Source organism: Drosophila ananassae, chromosome XR, assembly GCF_017639315.1.
Source record: "Drosophila ananassae strain 14024-0371.13 chromosome XR, ASM1763931v2, whole genome shotgun sequence".
Classification (NCBI taxonomy): Eukaryota; Metazoa; Arthropoda; class Insecta; order Diptera; family Drosophilidae; genus Drosophila; species Drosophila ananassae.
Genome location: NC_057932.1, coordinates 21,984,350 through 22,011,228, shown reverse-complemented (window position 1 = coordinate 22,011,228; position 26,879 = coordinate 21,984,350). Strand labels below are relative to the sequence as shown.

The following is a 26,879-nucleotide window of genomic DNA, read 5'->3' as shown; positions in this document are numbered from 1 at the left end:
GATGCTGGCTCCACAGCTGCCCCCACCACATCATTTGTCATGCCATTCCGTTCCATCTTGGTCCGAATTTCAATTCCACATTTGAGAGTATCAGCGCGCTGCTCTTCTAGTCTTTTTCGCATGCCCATGTTCCCCTTCTTCTGTGGGCCCCTCTCCCGGTCCCTTTTCCACTGCAGCACAGCACAGCAGCAGCATAATCATCATCATAGATTTATCTCATTCACGCGCATGTAAAGCAAAGGCCCAAAAATTAAGTCGTAGTCGTTTGTAGCTTTTCGTTTTGCGCTTTGCCTTTTGCCCTCTTTCTTCATTTCCACCTCTTGCTCCCCCGTCAATGTTTCCCCCACTCCTCCTCGGCTCATTCGCTTGTTATCATCATCAGCTCATTCCATTGTCTGGCCTTTCGTTCGTCTCGTTTTCTCCCCATTTCCCTTTACCTTTCCCCATTCTCCATCTTTCTTCTCTCCCTCGTCATCGCTCTTTCTACCTCTCTTTGGCTTTGTCTGCGGCTCTGGTATAGCCAATTTTGTGTTCGCTGGCCGTTACAATTTTTTGCTTTGGCCATGTTTGGCAACATTTTTCCCCCCTTCCTGAGCTTTTCTTCTCCACTTCTCATTTATGTATGTATGTATGTATGTTTTCTCCTTGTCCCCATCCCCATCTCCCTTCTTGTTGTCTCTTTCGTCTCATTCGCGAGTCGATGCAGCGACAGCTGTTGACCAGAGACTCCCGAAGAAGGGATGGGGCCAAAGACGAAACCGAAGATCGCAAAGGTGGTAGCTTATCTACCGTCTATTGTCGATCTTCTAAACTTTATTCCTAATTTGAAATTTAATTTGAAAAAGGGTATAAAATGTCTATTTTAATTATCTAAAATCGTCTCTCATGCAATTAGTTTGTTGGGTGGCAAAATGTAAAAATATTTGCTTTCGGTGACCAAACGAACAATTGGCCAAACCTCGTAACGTTCTATTTATTGCCTTTTACGAATATTTACACCCGTCCATATTGTTCTCTGCTCGTCAAAATCAACTGCCCATTGCCGCCGCCATTACGAATGCAAGTTTGTAGCAAATGGGCTCGAAATTCGAACAAAACTCTGGGAATTAAAACAAACTCGAGATATGGAATTATTTATTTTAATAAGTTGGCAACACTGTTGCGCTGTTGTTGTTTCTGCTGTTATTTTTTAAGTGTGGTAACGGCGCCCTCTGCCGGTGTCGTCGCTCGCGAATTGTCAAAGACGCCGGCTGCTCGCCGTTCTCGTCTCTATCCTCTCTGCCAACAACAATAGCAGCAGAAGCAGCAACAGCAGCTGCTTTCCGTTGGAAGTTGCTGGCTATGTTGTGGAATGGTAAGAAATAGAGGGGAAGGGAAGCAGGAAGGAAGAGGCTGCAGCGCTAAAGCGACGCAGTCAGCGTCGCTGTTTGCTGCCGCTGTCGCTGCTTGCCGTGTTGTAGTTGTAGTTGCGGCCTTTAGTTTGCTCAACGCGCGCGGAAGTCGCTAGGCGAAAAATATTTATCATAAAAAACAAGCAGCAGGCCCGAAGTAAGCAAAACGGAGGGGCGAGTCGTAGAAGAAGAAGCGCCAACGGTTGTCAATCGGATTAATTTGTATTGTACTTTTCTTTTCGTATCTGTTTTGGTGTTCGGATTTTGCAAATGAGCGAATAGTAACGCTTACTCTTGCTCCCGCACTCTCGCACGCTCGCTCTCTCGCTGCTTGCGAACGTGCGCTCTCTTTCTTTCCCACGGGCTCTCGCGAGGCGAGACGCTCTGCTGGCTCTCTCACCTCTCTTTCGCTTCTTCTTGGTTGTTAACTCTGTGTATTTGCACCTTCTTTCTTTCGCTCCGCTCGTTACCATTTTACAAACACACACGCGCACGTTGAAAGCGACTGCAAAAAAAATCGGACTAAACTGCGAGTCGAAAACGAAATAACCGCAAATAAATACAGAAAAAATATTAAAAATATGCATCGAATGTGAAAATTTAGTGCTTGAAAAAGTCTCGGAAGCAAGGAATACGTGAAAATACAATAAAAAGCAATATGAATGTGATAAAATTGTAATAGAATGTGAAAAACCCACACACGCGCGCCTCCACCGACACATACTCACACGCACGAAGGACGCATACACACACATATACACAGTCACGTATGTGTGTGCTGAAAAATATGCGGCGCTTAAAGAAGGTGAACGGCATTATAGTGGTCATTAAAACTTGTTAAAATTATCTGTAGACTTTTTGAAATCATCCAATAAGCCTGAAATTGATTGAAAGTGCGAGTGCCAGAGCAAAAGAGAGTAAGCAAGAGGGAGGGGGAATTAAAAAATAGTGCAAAAAAGTTATGGGTAGCCATTTTCATTTCTTAAATTGTTTTAAATTTTCTTCTGTTCATTTCATTGTCTTTACGCTTTGCTTTTTGATAAAAAAAAAATTACACACACACACGCAGATGCATTCGCTCTTCGTTGTTTTTGCTGTCTCTGTCTTTCTTTGGCTCTCTCCGAACGCATACTGCCTCCTCTCTCGTTTTCATTTCATTGCATCTCGCTCACGCTTACTCACACTGGAACATTTATTTTGCACATTTTCCTTTGCGCTGCCTCAGCCGCTGCCACCGCCCCTGGGTTGCCACCTAGTTGCAATAGCGTGCATGTGGCAGCACTCTCTCTCTCTGAAGCGGAACTGAGGGAAGCGAAGCAAGGGATCAAAACAAACACGGCGACAGAACGGCAGGCAGTTTTGCAAAGTGGCAAGCCAAAAAATAAATAAAATACAAATTAACGAAAAAATAAACACATTTTGTTATTTTAAGTTTATTGTGGCAGCATTGAATCAGCGGTGGCAATATTTTAAATTCGGTTTTTGTCTAATGTCAGATGCATGTCATCTTAACTGTTGAGAGACAAAGATAATGTCCATTCCCTTTCATATCATGAAAGTAATCGTGGTCCAACAACAAAACTATTTATTTAATAGAAATTGTATAACTTAACTGAGAATGCTATACAACATAAATCATAATGCAACCGTCAACAAAGTCCATTTTTTCAATTGAAAGTCTCGTGTAGTCCTTTCACAATCATATTTCCTTAGTTGGAGTACTAACAGAGCACTAACCATATATCTTTCTGCCATTGTAGATGTCCGCCGGCGCTCAGTTGCAAATGGCCCCACAAACCACTTCGGCCCTAAGTCACCACCACCCCAATCAGCAGCAGCAGCTGCAGCCGCCGCAGCAGCAGCCGACACCACAGCCCCCGCCCCAACAGCAGCACCAGCACTTCGCTAACCACCACGGCGCCCAGCAGCAGACGGGACAGCAGGAGCAGCAGAACCCCCAGCAGCAGGCACAGCAGATCCTGACGCAGCCACACTTGCAGCACCTGCAGAAGCATCCGCATCAGCTGCACCAGCTACAGCACCAGCAGCAAGCGGCGCAGCAGCAGCAGCAGTTGCACCAGGCGCAGCAGCAGCAACACTTCCACCAGCAGCAGCAGTCGCTGCAGCAACAAGGGCTGCAGTCACACCAGGGCAGCAGTAACCCGGACTCGAATATGAGCACTGGCTCCTCGCACAGCGAGAAGGATGTCAACGACATGCTAAGTGCAGGAGCGACTCCTGCCCTTCAGCAGCAACAACAGCATCCCGCCTTTCCACCCGCCCTGGGCATGCAGCAGCCTCCACCGCCGCCCCCGCAGCAGCATTCAAACAATGGGGGCGTGGCCGGAGAGATATCGTACATGACGTCCGCCACGACGACGGCCAACAAACAGCCGCGCACGCCAGCGGAACGAAAACGCAAGCGGAAATTGCCGCACAGCAGTACAGAAGAAGCGGGGAGTGGCGGTGGCGGAGGATCCGGCGGAGGAGGCTCTGGCGGATCGGTGAACAACAGCGGCCTGAAGGGAAAGTCCCTCGCCTTTCGTGATATGCCCAAGGTCAATATGAGCCTGGGCCTTGTCGACCGTCTGGGCGGTGGCAGTGGTGGCGGGGCAGGTGGAGCAGGGAGCGGCGGCTCCGGAGCCAGTGGAGGCTCTGGATCCGGGAGTGGTGGCGGTAAGAGCGCTCGTCTCATGCTGCCCGGCAGCGACAACAAGAAGATCAACGACTACTTCAACAAGCAGCAGACGGGCGTCGCCGTCGTGCAAGGCGGCGGCGGAGGCAATCCCTCGGGCCTGAGAGGTTCCCACACAGGCGGAGGCAGTAAGTCGCCCTCGTCCGGCCAGCAGCAGCAGCAACAGGCGACGCAACAAACGGCGGCGGGCGGTGCAAGCGGTGGGAGCGGCAGCCAAGTGCAAGTGCAGACCAGTAGCGCCTACTCGCTGTACCCGCCGGCCAGCCCGCAGACCCAGACACCGCAGCAGCAGCAACAGCAGCCCGGGTCTGATTTCCACTACGTTAACTCCAGCAAGGCACAACAGCAGCAGCAGCGGCAGCAGCAGCAGCAGCAACAGACTTCCAATCAAATGGTTCCTCCGCACGTGGTCGTTGGCCTGGGTCATCCCCTTACCCTGGCCTCCATCCAACAGCAGCAGACGCCGCAGCAGCAGCAACAGCAGCAGCAGCAGCAACAACAGCAACAGCAGCAGCAGCAACAGCAGCTCGGACCACCGACGACATCGACGGCGACTGTGGTGCCCTCGCATCCTCATCAAATCGGCTCCCTGGGCGTTGTAGGGATGGTAGGGGTGGGCGTTGGTGTTGGAGTGGGCGTGAATGTGGGCGTAGGGCCGCCCCTGCCCCCACCTCCTCCAATGGGCTTACCTGCGGCAATCCTCACATACACCAAGGCGACGCAGACCGACATCTTCCTGCACCAGCTCGAGGACCGTGAGACTGAGCTGGAGTCCATCAAGGTGAAGCTGGACGAGGTGACGCGGTTGTCGGACGAACAAAAATGCCAGATCCTTGGCAACCAGAAGACGATCGACCAGCACAAGTCGCACATTGCCAAGTGCATCGATGTAGTGAAGAAGCTGCTGAAGGAGAAGAGCAGCATCGAGAAGAAGGAGGCGCGCCAGAAGTGCATGCAGAACCGCCTTCGACTCGGCCAGTTTGTTACTCAACGAGTGGGCGCCACATTCCAGGTAAGTTGGTCCTCCCCTCCCGAGCAGAACAAATACTAAATATCATTTTGGTTCGCAGGAGAACTGGACGGACGGGTATGCGTTCCAGGAGCTGAGCAGGCGTCAGGAGGAGATCACCGCGGAGCGCGAGGAGATCGACCGGCAGAAGAAGCAGCTGATGAAGAAGCGTCCCGCCGAGTCAGGACGTAAGCGAAACAACAACAGCAACCAGAACAACCAGCAGCAGCAGGCGCAGCACCAACAGCAGCAGCAAAACTCCAACTCGAACGACTCTTCCCAGCTGACGGGAGGCGTGGTCAGCGGTCCGGGTAGCGACCGTCTGGGTGGAGGAGCGGGTGTGAGCGTTGACAGCGGCTTGGGCGGCAACAATGCGGGCGGCATCGGTGGCGGAGGCGGTGCCGGCGTCGCAGGCAGCGGCGGTGGCGTTGGAGGAGTCGGCGCCGTTGGAAGCGGAGGCGGTGGCGGCGGACGCGGCCTGTCCCGATCCAACTCGACACAGGCCAATCAGGCCCAGATGCTGCACAACGGCGGCGGTGGATCCGGCGGCAACGTCGGCAACTCTGGCGGCGTCGGCGACCGGTTATCGGATCGGGGTGGAGGAGGCATCGGCGGCAACGACAGCGGCAGTTGCTCCGACTCGGGCACCTTCCTTAAGCCGGACCCCGTATCCGGGGCGTACACTGCGCAGGAGTACTACGAATACGATGAGATCCTAAAATTGCGGCAAAACGCACTCAAGAAGGAGGACGCCGACCTCCAGCTCGAAATGGAGAAGCTCGAGCGAGAGCGCAACCTGCACATCCGCGAGCTGAAGCGGATACTCAACGAGGATCAGGTGGGTTTTCTCTCCCTTGGTGGAGCAATCAGCCTCCCTTGCCTCCGACTAATCAACCGTTCGATAATTTTACATCCGCAGTCCCGCTTCAACAATCATCCCGTGCTGAACGACCGCTATCTCCTGCTGATGCTCCTGGGCAAGGGCGGGTTCTCAGAGGTGCACAAGGCCTTCGACCTCAAGGAGCAACGCTATGTCGCATGTAAGGTGCACCAATTAAACAAGGATTGGAAGGAGGATAAGAAAGCTAATTATATCAAGTGAGTAGAAGCGATGAGGAGGAGATAAGGGCGCCAGGGACAGAGTAGACTGCAGTAGCTATTATTCCAAGTGGAAGCGTAGGGCATTGAGTAGTTTCTAACAATGAAGGATAGCAGTTTTCGCTAGCCAAAGATGCAAAATTAAAATGAAAATTGCCTAGTCTGGGCGGGACATTCCGACTTTCCATAAACCTTGACTAAAATCTCTTCCATCGAACAAACAAATTCCAAATCACAGACACGCCTTGCGGGAGTACAATATACACAAGGCTCTGGATCACCCGCGGGTCGTCAAGCTCTACGACGTCTTTGAGATCGACGCGAATTCGTTTTGTACGGTCCTCGAGTACTGCGACGGCCACGATCTGGACTTCTATCTAAAGCAACATAAGACTATACCCGAGCGTGAGGCGCGCTCGATAATAATGCAGGTAAGTACCCCCACTCCTACAAATACTATCCGTGAGCTAACGATTCTGTGCCGTCTCCTTGCCAGGTTGTGTCTGCCCTTAAGTATCTAAATGAGATTAAGCCGCCGGTTATCCACTACGACCTGAAGCCCGGCAACATACTGCTGACCGAAGGCAACGTCTGTGGCGAGATCAAAATCACCGACTTCGGTTTGTCCAAGGTAATGGACGACGAGAACTACAATCCCGACCACGGCATGGATCTGACCTCCCAGGGCGCGGGCACCTACTGGTGAGTGCACTGCCAACATCCCCTCCGCATCCTCTTGCTTACGACAGCGATTTGTTTACAGGTACCTGCCACCCGAGTGCTTTGTGGTGGGCAAGAATCCGCCGAAGATATCCTCGAAGGTGGACGTGTGGAGCGTGGGCGTGATCTTCTATCAGTGCCTCTACGGTAAGAAGCCGTTCGGGCACAATCAGTCGCAAGCGACCATCCTCGAGGAGAACACGATCCTGAAGGCCACCGAGGTGCAGTTCTCCAACAAGCCGACCGTCTCCAACGAGGCCAAGGTAAGTGTGTGCTTTTAGTTGCCACTTGGGGTGTTAAAACTAATTCATCTTCGAACAGAGCTTCATCCGCGGCTGCTTGGCTTACCGAAAGGAGGACCGCATGGACGTGTTCGCCCTGGCCCGGCACGAGTACATCCAGCCGCCGATACCGAAGCACGGAAGGGGCTCGCTCAACCAGCAGCAGCAAGCGCAGCAGCAACAGCAACAGCAGCAACAACAGCAGCAGCAGTCGTCGACGTCGCAGGCCAACTCCGCCGGCCAGACATCGTTCTCTGCCCACATGTTTGGCAATATGAACCAATCTAGTTCATCCTAGCTGCCAACCAAGCGAAATTCGAACTCATAATTCGCCGTTGCTAACGCGCCAGCAGCACTGAACCTGCAACAGCTGCAGCAGCAGCAACTGCAGGTTAGTAGTAGCAATAATTATGCAGCAACACTGCTCGATGCAGCAGCTTTCTGCTATGAGACCCACTACATGATGGAGGCCACCCACTATAGCAGCAGCAGCAACTACAACAATAACAATAACATTACCAGCAACAGCAATTACAACTACAACTGCAACAACTATTACAACTACGGCTACAACAACAACAACAGCAGCAACCTTAACTACAACAAAAACAGCCAGAAGCAGAGCATAGTGGGGAGTGGCGAAGCGACTGGTGCCGGTGCCGCTGCTGCTGCTGCTGCTGTTGCTGCTGCTGCCACCGCCACCACTGCCACAGCCACAGTGCAGACAACAACACCAACGTACCAGGGGAAGTACAAGCGCTGGCAGCAGCAACAACTGCAACAGCAGGCACAACTGCAGCAGCAGCAGCACAAGCTGCTGATGCAACAAGAGCTGCTGTAGTAGTCGTCAGTGGCCCCACGCGGCCCCGCAGAACTATGATTCCCGACAAGGAGAACAAGAGCTGCCTGCAACACTGCCGCCAAGCAACGGTTGCTGCTGCAACACCCCGATGAATTTTCACAGTCGCAAAACAACAAAAATCTAAATTAAAGAAACTATATATGAGTATATATGCATATATATGTATATTAAATGTGATAAACAGCGTAAAGCATAAAAAATACAAAAAAATACAAAAAACAAAAAAAAAAAAAATACAAAAAACCCCAACAAATCAGAGATCTGCGAAGGAGCTGGACGAGGACGGAAGGAGGAGCAGATGGACGGCAGATAGAGGAGCCAAGCTGAAGAGAAAATTATACATTAAAATCTGCAATGGCATTCGAGTGCAGAGCAGTGACCGCAGAGGAGACCGGATATAGGGAGATAGGGAATGTCGCCGAGAATGAGTTACAAGCTTGAGAAATTGTTTATAAAGGCTGCTATAAACACATACTTTTTTTTTGTTAATTATAAATAACAAGCAGAATAATTAATATAAATATAATGATTAAATGCTAAATGTAAATTAGTACGTAGATGGTAACTAAAACCTAAAAATCTTAAAAAACAAAAAAAAAAACAAAAAAAGCCAGAGCCGATTCCCAAGAACGCTTAGAAGCCAGGTGGACAGAAGGAAGAAAAGCATCAAGAGTGGCAAACGTGTGCACAGAAAACTCGTTTCTTCTTTGTATCCAGTAATGATTAATTCGAAATCAGAACAAGTTAGCTTAGACTCGAGCTAATAAGCACACTGTTTAAAACAAAGTGAAATGGTTAGAGGCCGACTTATATACCCAGGAACAACTTACACACAAGAGCGGGAATCAGTTGAAGCTTGCATTCTATTGAAGGACTTTGTTTTTCTTCTGTGGTTCAATCATCACAACCAATCAATCACAATCACCACACAACCCACATCTCATGTACTCACACTCCGACACCGCAGACTGTTTTCGTAGTCATCGTAGTCCCAGCCGAGGTAGTCAAGGAATTTAAATTGTTTTTAATTACCAGTATTCATTTTATCCATACTTCACGCCGATATATTTTTACACATATATTGTTTTATGTTTAGGATATTTTTACATTTTCCAATTCTGATTTTAACTTACTCGTAAAGTATATTTTTACCGATACATACTTTTTTACTATGCAAATCAAAGAGTAATCATTTTTTTTTTTTTGAAAATTGAAAATTTCCGCAATAGTTCTTATTCTAGTACAAAATGCCAGAACACATCCGAGCGCACACCCGCACACACGACCTCATTCTCACTTATTTGTACATATATGACCGTATTTGAACAAACAGAACGAAACCCAAAATATCGAATGCAATTTTAAAGGCTTCAGAGACAGTTTAGATTGGAGGGAAACCCAAGAAATAGCATTTGTTTTAAACGTGCCACAAAACAAGAAATGCTGAGGAGTATATGGGAGCAGAAGACAGTATGGTGGGCGGGGGAGGTTGCCCCTCGCCCTGCAGGAGGAACGTAGAGCCCATTCGAAGTAATCGACTTCTAAATACATAATAAAGTAATGTAATAGTTTTTATTTATATATATATATACATATATATAACAAATATATATACATACATTTTTTTTTTTAATTTTAGAATATATTTGTAATGCACTATGCGTAAATTGTATTAAATATTAATATCCAAGGCATATTAATAGAAATATATATATATAAACCATATAAACTACTAAATCATGAACTACCAAGCTAAATGTTTCAGTAATACATTGATCTATATGTATGTAGCCCGATACGAGGTCTGCCCGATTCCGGACGGAATATAAACGAGAAGCTCAGCTCGGCGATGGGGAACAGAAGGAGAAGGATAATAAGGGGCAGGAGGGGAACAGGATCAGGCGAGGCAGATATTTATACATTTTTCGTCTTTTGGGAGCTGAGGAGAAAGCGCAAAGTGGAAAGCCGAACTTAGATTTAATGGAAAGGAAAGGGGAGGACGAACGGGACTCGCGGACTGGAATGAGAGAAAGCTGGCGGCAAGAAAGGAAAAGGGACGAAAAAAAGGCCCTAACAAATAGCAAAAAAAATTGTACATATTTATATAAATAATTTATGCCTAATTAAAACTAAAATTAATGATGAAAATCTAAAAAAAAAAACGATAAGAAGCAAAGAGCAGAAAAACTGTTTCAGATTTGTATGTACGTACTTTCCTTTAATTTTAGCAAATCAGTTTGTAAGAATTTTTTTTTTTATTTTTTTTTTTTATACTATAATTCAGAATTATTTTTTTGTTTGATTTGTGTAAACCTTTAGCAGTATCCCATACCGTATGCGTACATACATATGTATGTATGTAGAGGCCCTTTTCTAAATGCAAGGATGTGTGGTGATTTAATTTGTAGAACAGGATACGGAGAATGACAGGCGCAGGAGTGATATGCGTCAGAAGTGACAAAGAGGTAGATAGATGCGGGAAAGAGAAAGCAAAAGCTAAAGCGTATGAGCAAGTCTATCGATAATATAATTATGTAAAATGCAAATCTTCAAAATATAACTTATATATATTTTAATGAGAAAAACGGAAAAGATAAACGAACTACTATATTTTTATTTTTATTTTTATTATTATTATTATGCTTATGATTATAATTATACAATTATTTTTTATTACCACTTAACGGTTTCGGTTCGATCCGCAGCCCGAAGAAACCAATAACAAGAACCAAGATACAGAAACAACAACAGAAACTACAACAGAGAAGCAAAATAAACAAGCGAAATGTTTGATAAAAAAAACCCCGACGAGATGTTTTCATTTATTTTTAATGTATTTTTTAACATTATTTGCTTCCATTTATTCAATGTAACTTTGTTTTTGTATAGAGGACAGGTGCCACACACACACACACATGCAAACAAACACACACACAAGCATATAAAGCTAACAAATTAATAACTACTAAGTGTTTAAATAGTACTAAACGAATCAAAATATAAATACATGGGAAAAACAAAAAATTAAATTTAAAGCGGTAGCTGATGCTGAAAAGGCAGAAGAGCCATATGCATCACAGAAAATAAAGAGGAAGCTGGAGGAGCTGGAAACGAAGGCTAAGAGTAAGAGGACGAGAAAAAACAAAAAACATTAAATTATTTGTTGAGTATTTTATTAAATAATAATTACGATAATAATTATAAAATTTAAATTGAACGAATGAAAAAAGAGCAAGAACAAAAACTCAATATACATACATATATATATATATATATATATATATTTATATATATATATATATATATAAATATATATATATATATATATATATATAAATATATATATATATATATACAAATTATTTAATAGTTATGCTAAAAAATTATTTAAAGTGAATGATATGAAAAATATTTGCATGCGCCACAACAAACGAACGGGAAAATAGAAAAGTCGAATGTATTCAGAATATGCCACCCCACCCCTCGGAAAGCCTCCACCCCCCTTTCCAGCCTCCCAAAACTTACATTCCATAACCAATCTCCCATCGTCCTTGCGGGATGTGGAAAAACTAGGAAAGAAGAATAAACAAAAGAAAGGATAAAGAACGGGGTGGAAACTGTGAGGATTGAACGTGGTTGAGCAAGTGGAAGATACTAAATTAATGAGTAAACATAAAGATTAATTAATAAATTAATTCCAGAACAAAAACGAAAGAAAAGAAAAACAAAAGGTAAAGCAAGATGAAAAAACAAGACAAAAACAAAAGAAACATTGAAAATAAAAAATACTAAAATGATTTAAAAAAAAGGAAGTTTTTAGTGGCAAAAGGGTTTCTAATCTTTCAGGTTGAAAACGTTACGCACCAGTAACCAGTTCTAACTCACACTGGCCGATACAAGAAAGTAGGTAAGTAAAAACCAAAGGGATAGAGCTTTCAATATTTTAATAATGTTACGGAAACAGTCCACAAGTACGAGGAAAGATCTAAATTAAAGTTTATATAGCAACCGAAGATTAAATAATATTTTAGTTTATGTTATTTTCCTTAATTTATTCCGTTTGAGACATTCCGCATCGAAATCGGTTGAGAAATGGCCGACATATGTAGGGTCTCCAGCAAATTGAAATTTCGCGCCTTCGGCTGCGCCGCCACATCCTTGATTTTATAATTCCCAACCGCTTCTAGCGTCGGGCAACTATAAATGAAGTGCTGCTGCAGCGAATTAATTTTTTAAATCCGTTAACACTCTGCCATTTACCGTCCGATTTGGACGGGAGTGGTCTTAAACGATTCCTTGGAGCTGCTTTAAGCGATCTATGCAAAAAAATTTCGAGATTTCAACATATTTCGATCAAAAAATTTTCTATGGTGAAATCGAAAAACTAATGATGCAGTTCGAAGGACATCCGAGTCCTGATTCCAAAAACGCATAGCGTTGCCAGATCGGGCCAGGAATGGCCGAGATATAAGCTATAGAAGGTACACATTTTTCAAAAGCTCATATCTCGGCCATTTCTCATCCGATCTGGCAATGCCCTACATTTTCGGAATCAGCGCCCCAAAATTAGTCGAAATGCATCCAAAGATCGTCGAAATCGGACAAAAAAATTTTTCGCGAAAATCGAGAAAAAACGTGATGTTACCCCTTTCCATTTTTTCAAAAATCGGGTCGAAAATGAGTTGTTCGATTTCGAAAAACTAAAGATGCAGTTCGAAGGACATTCGAGTCCTGATTCCAAAAACGCATAGCGTTGCCAGATCGGGCCAGGAATGGCCGAGATATAAGCTATAGAAGGTACACATTTTTCGAATGCTCATATCTCGGCCATTTCTTATCCGATCTGGCAATGCCCTACATTTTCGGAATCAGCGCCCCAAAATTAGTCGAAATGCATCCAAAGATCGTCGAAATCGGACAAAAAAATTTTTCGCGAAAATCGAGAAAAAACGTGATGTTACCCCTTTCCATTTTTTCAAAAATCGGGTCGAAAATGAGTTGTTCGATTTCGAAAAACTAAAGATGCAGTTCGAAGGACATTCGAGTCCTGATTCCAAAAACGCATAGCGTTGCCAGATCGGGCCAGGAATGGCCGAGATATAAGCTATAGAAGGTACACATTTTTCGAATGCTCATATCTCGGCCATTTCTTATCCGATCTGGCAATGCCCTACATTTTCGGAATCAGCGCCCCAAAATTAGGCGAAATGCATCCAAAGATCGTCGAAATCGGACAAAAAAATTTTTCGCGAAAATCGAGAAAAAACGTGATGTTACCCCTTTCCATTTTTTCAAAAATCGGGTCGAAAATGAGTTGTTCGATTTCGAAAAACTAAAGATGCAGTTCGAAGGACATTCGAGTCCTGATTCCAAAAACGCATAGCGTTGCCAGATCGGGCCAGGAATGGCCGAGATATAAGCTATAGAAGGTACACATTTTTCAAATGCTCATATCTCGGACATTTCTCATCCGATCTGGCAATGCCCTACATTTTCGGAATCAGCGCCCCAAAATTAGTCGAAATGCATCCAAAGATCGCCGAAATCGGACAAAAAAATTTTTCGCGAAAATCGAGAAAAAACGTGATGTTACCCCTTTCCATTTTTTCAAAAATCGGGTCGAAAATGAGTTGTTCGATTTCGAAAAACTAAAGATGCAGTTCGAAGGACATCCGAGTCCTGATTCCAAAAACGCATAGCGTTGCCAGATCGGGCCAGGAATGGCCGAGATATAAGCTATAGAAGGTACACATTTTTCAAATGCTCATATCTCGGCCATTTCTCAACCGGGCGTTATCGCCACTTGGATTTTGGGCAAAATTTTAGATACAAGTTTTTATTAAGATAAGCCCACAAAATAATTTCTTTTTGAAGTTAAGCCTTTGCATTTCTACTTAAATGATACCCGCCCCAATGAAGTCCATGTTAAATCAGTGCCTTCTGCTGGCCGCGACTGTGCTTCGAATGCCTTCTCATTTTTGAAAGTGGAGCGGCCATGTGACGATCCTTAGTCTGCTCCGACGGCCCGTCCAGTCGCTTCACGCCACTGAAATAATAAGAAGGGAATATTACAGGCAAATGCAACCACAAGAAATAAAATAAAAATGTATATGTGTGTATCTGATCCAATCATCCATTCTTTCCAGAATACGTACTTAAATTTGTATGGAAAGCAGCCCGCTACTACCGCCAGTTCCGTTCTATTGCAACGCTTTCGACCAGTCATCTTCGCTGCCCTTGATCAGGAACTCCTGCCACTGCTCGGCCTTTAGCCTTTTGAGCTCCTTCCGGTGTTGCTTGCTTAGCATGTTTGCGGTCTGGTCCCTTATTCAAGGGGAAGGCTTAGCGGCTTCAGCTCCTCCTCCTTCGATCGATTTTCGGCGTGCAGCATCCCGCCCTTACTGTGCTGCTCCCGGCACTCTTTCTTGTAGGCGATGCAGCAGAATGGAAATCCGTATCCTTGGCCGAATCTGTCCCTTCAGCAATCTAAGCTTCCTCTACAGCGTTTTAGATATATAAACTTCGTTAAAATATGCAAAATTCTGATAATAAATATATTGATTTACCTTTATTGACACAGGATCTGCACATGGTCGCGCCCTGTTACCAATTACGATGACAGTGGTCATCGTCTAAGAATCGCGAGTAGAAATGCTCTGGATAGTTGGGGCCAAACGAAAGACATCCAACAGGTCTGCCTTCTTCACATTCCATTTTCCAACGGCTATTTCCTTGCCCGAATCTTTCCATGGCTGAAAAATTAGAGATTATTATAGATTTTAGAGCAGGATTTACAATAAACTTACTTAGATATGGCGTCATCTTCTTCTTATAGCACCTAACACAGTCTGCCGCGCCATCACATTCAAGTGCTTTATGACGTTCTTTCATCCTGTTCTCTATTTCCTTTTTCGCCGTCCTAATGCAGCTTTTTTCGGTTACCAGCGATGACAGTTTCATCAACGTTACTGGGGATTTAAACAAGTTGAAATAAAATTAAAGCGTTTAAATAAAAGCAAGTCAGCTTAGAGATCAGAAAGTCAGCATAGCGATAAGCAAATAAATATCGATAGCACCTTCGCCGGCATCCTATCGATAGATACCATGGGCGATATTCTATCGATAATACCGCCGGCGAAAACATATCGATATACTATCGGCGTTTACCAATAAACATAACCGTTCACCTCTAGCACGTTTCTGTCGTTTTGCAACACTGAATTACGAGAGCGGGAAATTAAACAAACTTTTTTTCCCCAAATATCTTACCTTGAGGCGTTTTTGGACGATCATCTATATCATCTGGGCATCCCCATGGAAAATTAAAGGAAAATTAAAGAAAATTAATATTTTCCAGATTTTTTGTTAATTTTTCTGGGCATCCCCCTTGGAAAATTGAAGGAGTCCATGGGGAGCTGAATATGGCCCACTGAGAAGGCTATATCTTGGCCAATATTGTTCCGATTCTTGCGCGGAATATCTTATTCGATTTGTGTATCGATTCCCAGTCGAACTGCATTAAAACCTGACTACGTAATATTTTTCAGATTTTTTTTAAATTTTTCTGGGCAACCCCCTTGGAAAATTGAAGGAGTCCATGGGGAGCTGAATATGGCCCACTGAGAATGCTATATCTTGGCCAATATTGTTCCGATTCTTGCGCGGAATATCTTATTCGATTTGTGGATCGATTCCCTGTCGAACTGCATTAAAACCTGACAACGTAATATTTTTCAGATTTTTTTTACAGTTTCTGGGCAGCCCCCTTGGAAAATTGAAGGAGTCCATGGGGAGCTGAATATGGCCCACTGAGAATGCTATATCTTGGCCAATATTGTTCCGATTCTTGCGCGGAATATCTTAATCGATTTGTGGATCGATTCCCTGTCGAACTGCATTAAAACCTGACAACGTAATATTTTCCAGATTTTTTGTTAATTTTTCTGGGCATCCCCCTTGGAAAATTGAAGGAGTCCATGGGGAGCTGAATATGGCCCACTGAGAAGGCTATATCTTGGCCAATATTGTTCCGATTCTTGCGCGGAATATCTTATTCGATTTGTGGATCGATTCCCTGTCGAACTGCATTAAAACCTGACTACGTAATATTTTTCAGATTTTTTTTAAATTTTTCTGGGCAACCCCCTTGGAAAATTGAAGGAGTCCATGGGGAGCTGAATATGGCCCACTGAGAATGCTATATCTTGGCCAATATTGTTCCGATTCTTGCGCGGAATATCTTATTCGATTTGTGGATCGATTCCCTGTCGAACTGCATTAAAACCTGACAACGTAATATTTTTCAGATTTTTTTTACAGTTTCTGGGCAGCCCCCTTGGAAAATTGATGGAGTCCATGGGGAGCTGAATATGGCCCACTGAGAATGCTATATCTTGGCCAATATTGTTCCGATTCTTGCGCGGAATATCTTATTCGATTTGTGGATCGATTCCCTGTCGAACTGCATTAAAACCTGACAACGTAATATTTTTCAGATTTTTTTTACAGTTTCTGGGCAGCCCCCTTGGAAAATTGAAGGAGTCCATGGGGAGCTGAATATGGCCCACTGAGAAGGCTATATCTTGGCCAATATTGTTCCGATTCTTGCGCGGAATATCTTATTCGATTTGTGGATCGATTCCCTGTCGAACTGCATTAAAACCTGACTACGTAATATTTTTCAGATTTTTTTTAAATTTTTCTGGGCAACCCCCTTGGAAAATTGAAGGAGTCCATGGGGAGCTGAATATGGCCCACTGAGAATGCTATATCTTGGCCAATATTGTTCCGATTCTTGCGCGGAATATCTTATTCGATTTGTGGATCGATTCCCTGTCGAACTGCATTAAAACCTGACAACGTAATATTTTTCAGATTTTTTTTACAGTTTCTGGGCAGCCCCCTTGGAAAATTGAAGGAGTCCATGGGGAGCTGAATATGGCCCACTGAGAAGGCTATATCTTGGCCAATATTGTTCCGATTCTTGCGCGGAATATCTTATTCGATTTGTGGATCGATTCCCTGTCGAACTGCATTAAAACCTGACAACGTAATATTTTTCAGATTTTTTTTACAGTTTCTGGGCAGCCCCCTTGGAAAATTGATGGAGTCCATGGGGAGCTGAATATGGCCCACTGAGAATGCTATATCTTGGCCAATATTGTTCCGATTCTTGCGCGGAATATCTTATTCGATTTGTGGATCGATTCCCTGTCGAACTGCATTAAAACCTGACAACGTAATATTTTTCAGATTTTTTTTACAGTTTCTGGGCAGCCCCCTTGGAAAATTGAAGGAGTCCATGGGGAGCTGAATATGGCCCACTGAGAAGGCTATATCTTGGCCAATATTGTTCCGATTCCTGCGCGGAATATCTTATTCGATTTGTGGATAGATTCCCTGTCGAACTGCATTAAAACCTGACTACGTCATATTTTTCAAATTTTTTGTTAATTTTTCTGGGCAGCCCCCTTGGAAAGTCAAGTAGTCCATGGCGAGCTGAATATGACCCACAGAGAAGACGATGTGTTGGAAGCGGCCTTCCTCGCATCCCCCTCCCAAGTCGTGTAACGCTCAGCACACTCAAAAGTATGCCTCTGAAGGTGCATATTAAAATAACTATAATATGATTAATGAAACAATTGGGTTTGCCAATCTTATGACTTAATTCGAGATAGTAAAAACAATTAGACTTCGGATTCTCGTTTCTTTATTTCGATCACTGGTTACTTAAATGTTTGACATGCTTGGAACTCAGGCCACGAATATTTGAATGTGTGAATGAATGGGCCAGAGGGTGAATTTGAGTGATTCGCGTTCGCGTAGGTGTGGGTGGCTAAATGCATTTGCTTAGTACAATATTATTGAAATTTTAGTCAGTACAATTTTGTTTGAAAAAAACGATGGTATGCACTTTTCTTTAGATTGACTTCCTTCCGTTTTGCGGCTTGCTATCTGCTGCTGGAACAGAGTATCGTTTATTAGGGCTAAATTTGTAATATACATAGTATTTTTTTTATATATTTGGTTTCTTATCGAGCATTAGTTAAACTAGATCGACAGACATGCCATGACTTCACTTTTAAATGTGAGTAACATTTTCGGTGCATTTTGGTTGGCTTGAGTAAGCTGGGAATTGCCCAAGGCGGCATGAAGTTGGTAATGAAACTGGCCAAGATTAGATGAGTGGATGATTAGTGGACAAAAGGCCTGTTCTCTTCTAACCCTTTCGTCTGGAATTGGTTTCCATTCATTTTGGCTTTATGTTTTTCGCCAGTGCTTCTAGTTCCTCTTGTTCCGGGTGTTTGGAGTTCTTCTGTTAATTGTAGCTTAATTTTTATTTATGTTTTTAAATTATAAATTTAAACTGGCCCAAAAGAATTGGAAGTAATTCGTATTTCAATCCTTTTTGTTTTTCCTTTTCCGTTTTTTAAGAAATCGCTAAGGCAGCAGCTGTCTCCGTTCTCTACTTCTCTTTGTCTCCTCTCTCTTTTTAATTCGTTTCTCTGTTTCTCTGTTTCTCAGTCTGACTCTGTTTCTATATCTCTACTCCGAAGACCTGTTGTCCTGCTCTGTGTGGTGTGAAGGGTCTGGCATGATTTTTCGCGTTTGTTAGTATTTGCATACAACTTAGTCCAAGCCGTCATCCACGAAGTCGGCGGAGTCCTTAGTGGCCTTGGGCTCCGGTCCGGACTCTGGGCCGGCCTTTGGCGGCTCAGCCTGCCCGAAAGCAGCTCCAATGTCTCCACCGGGCACGAACTTCTTGATCAGATTGAAAATTTTCGGATTAGACACGTACTTCGAGATGTTGGCCGGGTTGGCGAGGATGTCCTGGAAAAGATTTTAAGTGAATCACTAATGCGGATCGTTCACAAATATAACACGTCTCTCATTCCCTTAAAAATCGCAAAAGCAAGTATAAAATTTGCAACAAACGTTGTTGTAAGCTTTTAGGGAAGTGTTAAGAAGCTAATCAACACTTACCTGCATGGCGGCGGCCACCTCAGGATCCTTCATGAGTCCCATCAAGTCGGCCATGTCTACACCACCGGGCATTCCGCCACCGCCAGCTCCAGCTCCAGGGAATCCACCTGGGAAACCTCCAGGGAATCCGCCCGGGAAACCTCCGGCGCCACCAGCACCCGATCCAGTCGAGTTGGCACTCTGCTTGGCCTGCTCCTTGCGCGCCCGCCGCTGGGCCCGCTGGCGCTCCTTGACCTTGCGCTCAGCCTGGCGGCGCTCTTGCTTGACGCGGTGTTGCTCGATCTTCTTGGCATTGGGCGTCACCTCGCGCAGCCACTCGTCGGCTTCCTCGTCGAAGTCCAGCTTGCAGGCCTGGCGCAGATCCTTGGCCGCCTCAGCAAAGTCGCCCAGCAGTCGGTGAGCGCGGCCGCGGAACTTGTAGGCGGCCGCCGAGTCGCAATTCAGCTCCAGGGCCTTGTCGCAGTCCCGAATGCATGCGTTCGGCTTCTTCAGCTTGAGGAAGGCTTGGCCGCGCTTGGCGTGAAAGAGGGCGTTGCCCGGATTAAGCTCGATGGCCTTGGTATAGAGGGTTATGGCCTCCTCGAACTTTTGCTCGCCGTAGGCGGCCGCAGCCTGGCCACGCAAGTCACCGGCTTGATCAGCCTCCTCCTCGGTCGGCGCCTTGGCGGAGTCGCCCATAGGCTGAGGAGGCTCATTGTCGGCTTCGATGACTCCTGGAAAGGTATTTGTATATTTTATTTATGTGGGATAAATTCTAGAACATTCCGTGAAGCATTTGGATATTTATTTTCAAAATAATGTATTATAAAATTACTGGCACGCACAGCCACATATGGACAACCAGCAAAGACATCTTCGTGCCTTCTTCTAGAGCTTTCGACGCGGCAAAGATCAACAAATAATAAGTAATTTTCTCGTATTCTAGGTGTGACCCTTGCAACTCAACCACGTGACTTGGCAAAAATTGCAAGGCCCCCCTGCCTGCAGGGTTTTCGCCTTTACATTAAACCATGTGCGGCACTTACCCTCCATGTCCAGCTCCACCTCAGACTCTGGCTCAGACAGGGACTCCTCATCCTGGCTGTCATCGGAGAGACTCTCGGAGGCCTCCGCCGGCTTCTTGCCTTTGCCACCGGCATCGCCGCCGAAGGGGCACTTTCTGGTGAGGAAAAAAACAGCAAAGGATGCGTTAAGGGTGCTGGCATTTGAATGAAACGTGTTAAACTAGATAAAAGCACTTACCCGCCAGCGGCGGCGTCGGGCATCTTGAAATCACCGGCCGGGACCTTTCCGCCGAACTTCTCGACGAAATCCTTCACAAACTGCAACTGCGGCATGTTCAAGACCGTGGGATTTGCGTCCACAAACTCAATAAAGCTCTTCAGCTTAAGCAGATCCTCGTGTTGCATTGGCGCTGCCATTTTGCGTTGTAACTCCTGCTAAATATGTTGTCGAAAATGCTAAATTCGTTTTTTTCTTCTCACTTCACTTCAGTGTTGCCAGATAGCCGAATCAGATTTCGGTCAAACCAAAGACCGAAAATCCACTAAAAAATCCCAAATCCTAAAATACCAAATTCTGCACCTTACAGTACTGATTTAACAGGCACTTTACAGACCGTCAACGGTGGTGCCAGACTGAGCCAAAATATAATAAAATACCAAAGTATTTTCGATATTTAGGCAAAGTAGCTGTCTCGATATAATATATACCATTTTTTAAAGAAAAAGTTCAATGTTTGCATTTATTTATATCCTCTACCTAATATTATCGTAGGGTTAAAATATCGGAAATATTATCGAACCCGAAAACCAGTTTGAACATTGAATTGAGTATTTTGGTATTTTTAGACCGATAGATTTTGGGTGAATATCGAAATCGACAGCTGGTCACACTGATATCTAAGATTTTGAAGCGGTAGGACGTGTGTTCGCGCTGCTGCCGACGAAGTGTTTTTTGACCGCCAACGAACTGTTCGTGCGCGCTGCGAGTCTTTTGTACCTCGGACTACCTAACAACCTACCAGTAAAAAAAACTGCCACTACCACAACCGCGCGCGAAATAACTTACAGATACCAACGAAAACCCCAAGCCAACGCGAATTAAACCACCACCGCCAGCGAGTTTACTGTTGCTGCTGTGCTTGGGTTTCTTGTTGTTGTGGCTGCTGCTGTTCTTGTGCCGTGCGTACCACAAACTTTTAGACATTAACCTTTGCTGGACTCGTATCTGGGGGCAGGCAAACAAAGCGGAGTTTGTCCTGTGCTGCTAGTGATTTTTCCCCGTCCAGGCCCGCAGAACGGTACTGGAATCGCAAGAAGTAGCAGCAGCAGCAACAAAAACAACAACGGCGTCCCGTCCCACACATACATACACACATTCTGAAGTCGCGGGAACTCTTTTTTTTGTTTTTTGTTGGGCTGCTGTACACTGAACACAGTGGCTGTCAAGATAGTGGTGGCGCGAATTAATTGAAAATCGCAGAAAAGTGCAGTGGTTTGCTGGAGTTGGCCACCGAAAAGGTGGTTTGCATTCCGCAAGAGAGTTGTTGTCGAAACTCTGCTGCCTGCCAGCATGATCTAACGTTTTGGCCGCCACTGTTCGATTTTGTGTGTGTATGCGTGTTGCAGTTGCATAGTTTTATAGTTTTTCTCCTCTCGTGCTGGAATTTCTCGTCTTCCGCGGAAATGTCGCGTGTGTTTACCTTTTAATCCCAAGATTCTTTTTGTTCTTGTGCAGTTACGACTTAGCAGTTACGAATTTTCCCAAACAAAGTAAAGAGAGAGATACAAGTTGGATAAAAAATAGAAGAAATACGCGAAACAAAATCCAAGAGGGGACCGATCTTCCCAAACACACGTACATCCCATCTACACACACACCGCACCGCACCGCACCACACCACACCGGAACACACCAAAACACAACACACCACAAGCACCACACTCCACACACACACCATGTTCACCGAAAAGGGAATCTTCCCGATTGGCGACGGACTACTGGATATAGACGACGATCGCCTCAAGGGATTACTCGTCTCGCACGACATCAACGAAATCTACGAAGTCGAACAGACACCATTTGCCAGGTGAGTTGCTCGAAATTTGTCATCTTTGGGCTAAGATCTACCCTCCCTCCTCTACCCGCCCATTGGTTCTTTGGTCCCCAGTTCTTTAGTTCTCCAGTTCTCCAGCTCTGCAGTCGCTAGGAAGCGGCGGCTGCCGTTTAATTGAATGCTTTTATTTGCTCTTCGTCAGTCTTATTTTTTGGCAATAAAAAACGAGTTTCTTGAGCAGCAGCTGCCAAAAAAAGCGAAACCCGAAAACCGAAACAAAGCTAAAAATGTTGAAGAAAGTCAGTCGGAGTCAGCTTATTTTCTGAAAAACTTCTGCGTCTCAAAACTCGTTTTGTTTTTTCTTTTCTTGTTTCTTGCGCCTGGCCGTGTGTGAGTGCTGTGTGTGGCGGTGTGTGTGCGAGAGAGCTTCTACTTCAGAAACACACAGGCGCAGGGCAGTGGTGGGGGGCAGAAGGGAGGCGGGCGACGTGAGAGTCTTGTGCAGATAACGGCACAGTGGGAACCTAAAAGTCAGGGCCTCCCCGCGAGTCTCCCCGCGGTGATATGTAGAATAGAGTTCCCCGTGTGGAAGGGCTTCAGGAGCGGCTCTCACCTCCTGGAAGACCGTTCTCCCAAACAGAGTCTTCAGCGGAGCAATGCGGGCCGCCGATCCCACCGTGCACCACCGCCCTGCCCGCCGCCTTCTGCCTCCCCTTGAGCAGCTGTTACCGGTTGCTGAAAAGTGGCACTCTCTCCCACCTCTGCTCGCTTTTCTCCGGGCCTCTCCGAGCGTTCTTCGCGCCAGTGGCCCTTCGAGCGCCATTCCAGCCAGAGCTGGATTCTTGGTCGGTACTCACCAGCACTGGTGGCCCCCCTCTTCCCCCACTGATAAGATTATTTTCGCCAACACACAGGCTTATCAGCGGCGAGCGAAGAAGTCAAAATTGAACCCAAATCCCATCGTGGAGTGCGAGGGGAGCCCTCGAATTTCGTATTTGCGGCGCAGGTTGGAATCACGCTGCTATCGCGTAGTACTTTGGTTGCGTAATGCAGGTGCCCTCCGGGCCACTGTTTCTGAGCCCTGCAGAACTCCTATCGGGGTCGGGGAACCTCCTGGCTTGGCAGAAAGGTTCTGTAGCGAACGGGTCGGGTCACCTTTCTTCGGTTGGTCGTTTGCCGATATTCGCCTGGGCTTTCTCACAAATATCCGGTTCCGAGCTCGTCCAGAGCCACTTGTTGCTGTGCTTGCTCCCTTCCCGGGGGTGCCCGGCTCTGTTTCAGCCGCGTTCTTTTGCTTTTTCCCTTTTTGGGTCGACGGCAGTCTGCTAGCGGCGCATTTTCGGGCTGTTCCATCGAGGAAGGCTTCTGCGGGCCAGCAGCAGCTTGCTGGGTAGCTGTTATCAGCTCGGGCGATAAGGAATGGGCCAGGGCAGGTGGGAGACACCCGCGCCACTACGGTTCAGTCGCATCCAAGTGACCCGCCGAGTGTCACAACATCGGCCCCCTGCAGCCCAATGACTGGCCGAGCCAGAGCCCACCGACCGAAGCCTGCCAAAACGCAAATGCCTGACAATTGCAAGCGTCAATCAATCAGCTCGGGGAGGGAGGTGCCGGGGAGGGCGCCCTGGCCGGAATGCCGAAATGTTGGCCAATTGGGCGACGACGCACAGCCAATGTAGGTGCCTGCAGAGACTCGCTTTATTCCACTCGGCTGTGCATAATTGGACTTGGATGGATTGGATGATGAATCGCGCGGAAAAAGTGTGTCTTGCCGTTTCGGCCGCGGCGGTGGTTGCGGTTGCAGTCGTGGTGGTGGTGGTGGTGGCTGGGCTATGGCCTAAATAAGTCGGGGCGCACAGAAATGATATCGACGGCGGGGCGGCGGAGTGGCTTGTAAGAGGACTGGGTTCAAAGTTGTCTGTGAAGTGCTCGGCTCGCGCACTGGGAGCTGCACAAAGCCCACTTGCCTTCAGCTTCAGCTCCGGCTTGCCTCCATTGTCCAGCTTCGGAGGCGGCCTTTCAGGCCAAAATTAGGACGCTCGGTGGGCAGAAACATCGGCTTGCATAACGGCGGTCTTATTTTCGCGAAGAAACAGTGTGTTGTGTGTGGCTCGAGTCGCTCGAATGTGCGAGTCATTAGCGGAGGCAACAATTGCAATTCAATTCGAGTCGCACACGAGGAAAGTCGCACCTCAGCGGCACACACGCTTTTCGGCCCTCGGCCTCGCCGCATCGGGGCTGAGGTGGTAATTTATTCGCTTCTCTGTCCCACGACACTGGTTCTACCCGTCTCCGGCCATCTGAGTGAGCTTAGGGAAAATTCCACGCGAGCTGGCCTCCAAGCCGATGTCTCCAGATCTCGCCACTGGGACAGAAGTTCCCCAGGCCGCAAGTGCCAGCTCCAGCCCACGCACAAGGCGAAAAGTACTGCGGCCCGGCTGGCTGACGTCACGAGCCTTCGGCAACCATCCCCAAAACGTGGCCAGAACCCCCGGCCGCCATACAGCACAGGAAGGGCACCCCCGCCCGAAATCAGCTGATAAATGACTTTGGATTCTGCTCAGTCCCAGTTCGGTGTGCTTCGGGGGTGGATTCTCGTTTTCGTCCTGGGCCTGGGCATCTGGCCCGGGCTGCCTCAAGCAAACTTTTCCGTGGGCGAGGTTCAGGCCACATCAGAGCAGGGGCTGCGGGGTAATCCCATCGTTCTTGTGTGGGTTCTGGGGCAGAGGACGTGTGCCTATCGCGCATCTCGTCCGACAAAGTCAGCGGGATGCGACAGATTTTGTTGCCTGGGCAGCGGGGGAGAGGGCTATTGATTTCAGACTGACACCGAGAGTCCTTAAAGGACTCGCTGCTTGCAAAGGCACTTCTTCGGTGCTGCGGACCTGCGCCTCAAGCCCATGCGTCCGATTATTTTGGCAATTAAAGTAAAGTGTAGCGCGCACTGCCTCCGTGGGGCGATGCTCGCTCCGCTGTTGTTTGTTTGCAAATTAATTCCTCAAACTGCCATTTTGGCTAATTAACCGCGAGCCAGTCGCGACGCCCACGCCGCCAATAACTCACTGCCTTCTATTGATACAGTTTTGATTGTGGCTGGTTGGGACGGAGCGATGAGTTCATTTTAATTGAGTTTCCGATATGCCGCCTTGAGTGGCTCGTGCTGGGAGTGTCTGGCCGAAGCGCCGAGGGGCAAGTCTATATTTAGGAATGATGGAACGGCCTCCTCCTGGAAGCCCAGTGCTCCCAGGACCACTCGGGGGATCTCTTCTGGCAGCACCTTGCCTTTGAACGCAGGTAGCAGAGTCTGTGAGAGCTGTGGAGGAAGAATCTCTCTACGGAACCGGTGCTACGGAAGGCACAACCAGGCCACTCCGACATCGCACTAGGCATGTAGGAACTGAAGCCACCCCAGAGCTGGGGGGTGGGAAGAGTCCGGAGGCAAATACTAGCACGGCCCTCTCCTCCTCCCTAGTCCGACGCAAAACTCGCACACACCGAGAGGTCGGACACCCCGGGCACTGACATCTGGTGGAGGGAGGGCCACCCCTTCGTAGTGTTGCCCTTCCGGGGACTAGGGACTTCGCTCTTGTGTTCTGTTCCAGAGCTGTCTCGGGATTGTCACTGGCCCTGGCCCTGGCCCTGGCTCGGGCTGTGGCTCTTCTGGCTGCTTTGAACCTTAATTGCCCCATAAAGTCCCACACCACCCCCCCGCCTAACGGCCTTGTTCGGCCCTCTCTTTGACAAAGCTGCAGCTGCATTTAATGAGGTTTTTGGCCGCCGTTGTGGGAGGGTGGGCAGCTGGGCAGGAGGTCATTGGCAGGGTGACTAAGTCACGCGACAGATCTGTGATACGGGGTGGAACCAGAGGTCCTGTCAGGGTGCCAGAGGACCAGCTGAGGGGCATGGGGCCAGCTCTTCCCTTCCACCAGGCTCAGTGGCGACTCCCCCTTAGAAAACTGGCCTTGACTTTTCAAATGCCAAGGCCGTCACGAGAACTCTGGCTTTCTAATTATTTTTTTTTGTTATTTCTGAAGGCCTATAGCTTCTGTTGTGAGCTTTTCAGTGACGTTCCTAGCCTGCTGGTGGCTTTGTTTTGGAAATTTTGGGGAAACTCTTCGCAGCTCCTGCTTCGATCTCCACTTCCGGCTGACACGGCCCCAGACCTCTGGTTATGACTGCTGTGGTCCACTGCAAGGGCGCTGCCAAAGAGCGGGCTGCGAATGGGTTGGGAATCAATGGCCAGGGACTTGAAACCTTTGCTCCTGTTTTCGGGCTACTTGCTTCTTGGAAAAGTGGTAGATAGTGGGGCTTTTACTCATCGCTAGACTTCTGATTGCAGCCCTGTTTGCGCGACTTTTGTGTAACTTTTATCCGACTCGCCGGAATTTTATCTCGGCCATGCAAACATGCCTCTGTGGGGCGGTGCTTTCCTCGCTATCGCCCCTCCGGAGCTTAGTGGCTCTTCTGCCTGAGATAAGATAGCAGCAACTCGATCGGCGAGTGGGAATTCGTACTTCTGCTTGGTCGGCTTGGCGGAGGGCGCAGTGCCAAGTTCCACTTCGTCCACCCACTTATTCCGAGTGCCAAGGTAGCCAGCTCTTGTCCTACTTTGGTGCCCGCTCCCGCGCTGAGTAATGCGGAGCCCAGCACTGTTTCCCGGCCATCACGTGCAGAGCTCATGCCTCCCAGCGCCCCCCGCTCACATTTCCGCCTCCGGGCCAGGCAGCTCCTAATTCCGAGCTGAGCCCAGTGACGCATTCGTTGGGGGGAACAGTTTGGTTC

At 47.0% G+C, this 26,879-nt stretch overlaps 3 protein-coding genes and 1 long non-coding RNA gene across 14 annotated transcripts in view; 2 read left to right on the top strand and 2 right to left on the bottom strand.

Annotated features, from left to right (window-relative positions):
* The window catches only part of LOC6501918 (neurogenic protein mastermind), a 75,362-nt gene extending 67,870 nt beyond the window's left edge, over positions 1-7,492 (top strand). For 6 of the 9 annotated variants that reach the window (XM_032452365.2, XM_014904177.3, XM_014904175.3 and 3 more), the window contains 7 exons: positions 3,152-5,098; positions 5,157-5,933; positions 6,015-6,193; positions 6,432-6,624; positions 6,690-6,895; positions 6,957-7,176; positions 7,235-7,492. In XM_032452365.2, coding sequence (XP_032308256.1) covers positions 3,152-5,098; positions 5,157-5,933; positions 6,015-6,193; positions 6,432-6,624; positions 6,690-6,895; positions 6,957-7,176; positions 7,235-7,492 — 3,780 coding nt within the window. Of the gene's footprint in view, positions 1-1,183; positions 1,355-1,588; positions 2,309-3,151; positions 5,099-5,156; positions 5,934-6,014; positions 6,194-6,431; positions 6,625-6,689; positions 6,896-6,956; positions 7,177-7,234 lie in introns of those variants that run through there. The other 3 variants (XM_014904179.3, XM_001966650.4, XM_032452367.2) reach the window with 3 other exon arrangements.
* A 6,384-nt stretch (positions 7,493-13,876) lies between these two features.
* LOC6501906 lies at positions 13,877-15,120 on the bottom strand. Its single transcript, XR_001408280.3, has 4 exons — positions 14,863-15,120; positions 14,623-14,808; positions 14,212-14,553; positions 13,877-14,102 (listed from the first exon to the last, which is right to left on the bottom strand). It is a non-coding gene; the product is annotated as an uncharacterized LOC6501906 (long non-coding RNA).
* Positions 15,121-17,748: 2,628 nt separating this feature from the next.
* Positions 17,749-20,560, bottom strand: LOC6501909 (hsc70-interacting protein 1). Its single transcript, XM_001966652.4, has 4 exons — positions 20,282-20,560; positions 20,065-20,198; positions 19,040-19,752; positions 17,749-18,886 (listed from the first exon to the last, which is right to left on the bottom strand). The coding sequence occupies exons 1-4, from the start codon at positions 20,458-20,460 to the stop codon at positions 18,686-18,688; spliced, it is 1,227 nt and encodes a 408-aa protein (XP_001966688.2). The 5' UTR covers positions 20,461-20,560; the 3' UTR covers positions 17,749-18,685.
* A 340-nt stretch (positions 20,561-20,900) lies between these two features.
* Positions 20,901-26,879, top strand: part of LOC6501919 (death-associated protein kinase related) — a 41,316-nt gene continuing 35,337 nt past the window's right edge. Inside the window, exons 1-2 of one of the 3 annotated variants that reach the window (XM_032452424.2) lie at positions 20,901-20,956; positions 21,779-22,130. In XM_032452424.2, the coding sequence (XP_032308315.1) occupies positions 22,000-22,130 (131 nt within the window). In that variant the 5' untranslated portion in view covers positions 20,901-20,956; positions 21,779-21,999. Of the gene's footprint in view, positions 21,342-21,778; positions 22,131-26,879 lie in introns of all 3 variants that reach the window. The other 2 variants (XM_001966653.4, XM_032452425.2) reach the window with 2 other exon arrangements.

What these genes read in the sequence shown, in the direction of transcription:
- LOC6501909 (XM_001966652.4), bottom strand. Translation starts at nt 20,460, where the DNA reads ATGGCAGCGCCAATGCAACACGAGGATCTGCTTAAGCTGAAGAGCTTT. An exon ending in CCCGACGCCGCCGCTGGCGG is followed by an intron (nt 20,199 to 20,281) that starts GTAAGTGCTTTT and finishes TTTCCTCACCAG; the next exon opens with AAAGTGCCCCTTCGGCGGCG. An exon ending in AGGTGGCCGCCGCCATGCAG is followed by an intron (nt 18,887 to 19,039) that starts GTAAGTGTTGAT and finishes AATCTTTTCCAG; the next exon opens with GACATCCTCGCCAACCCGGC.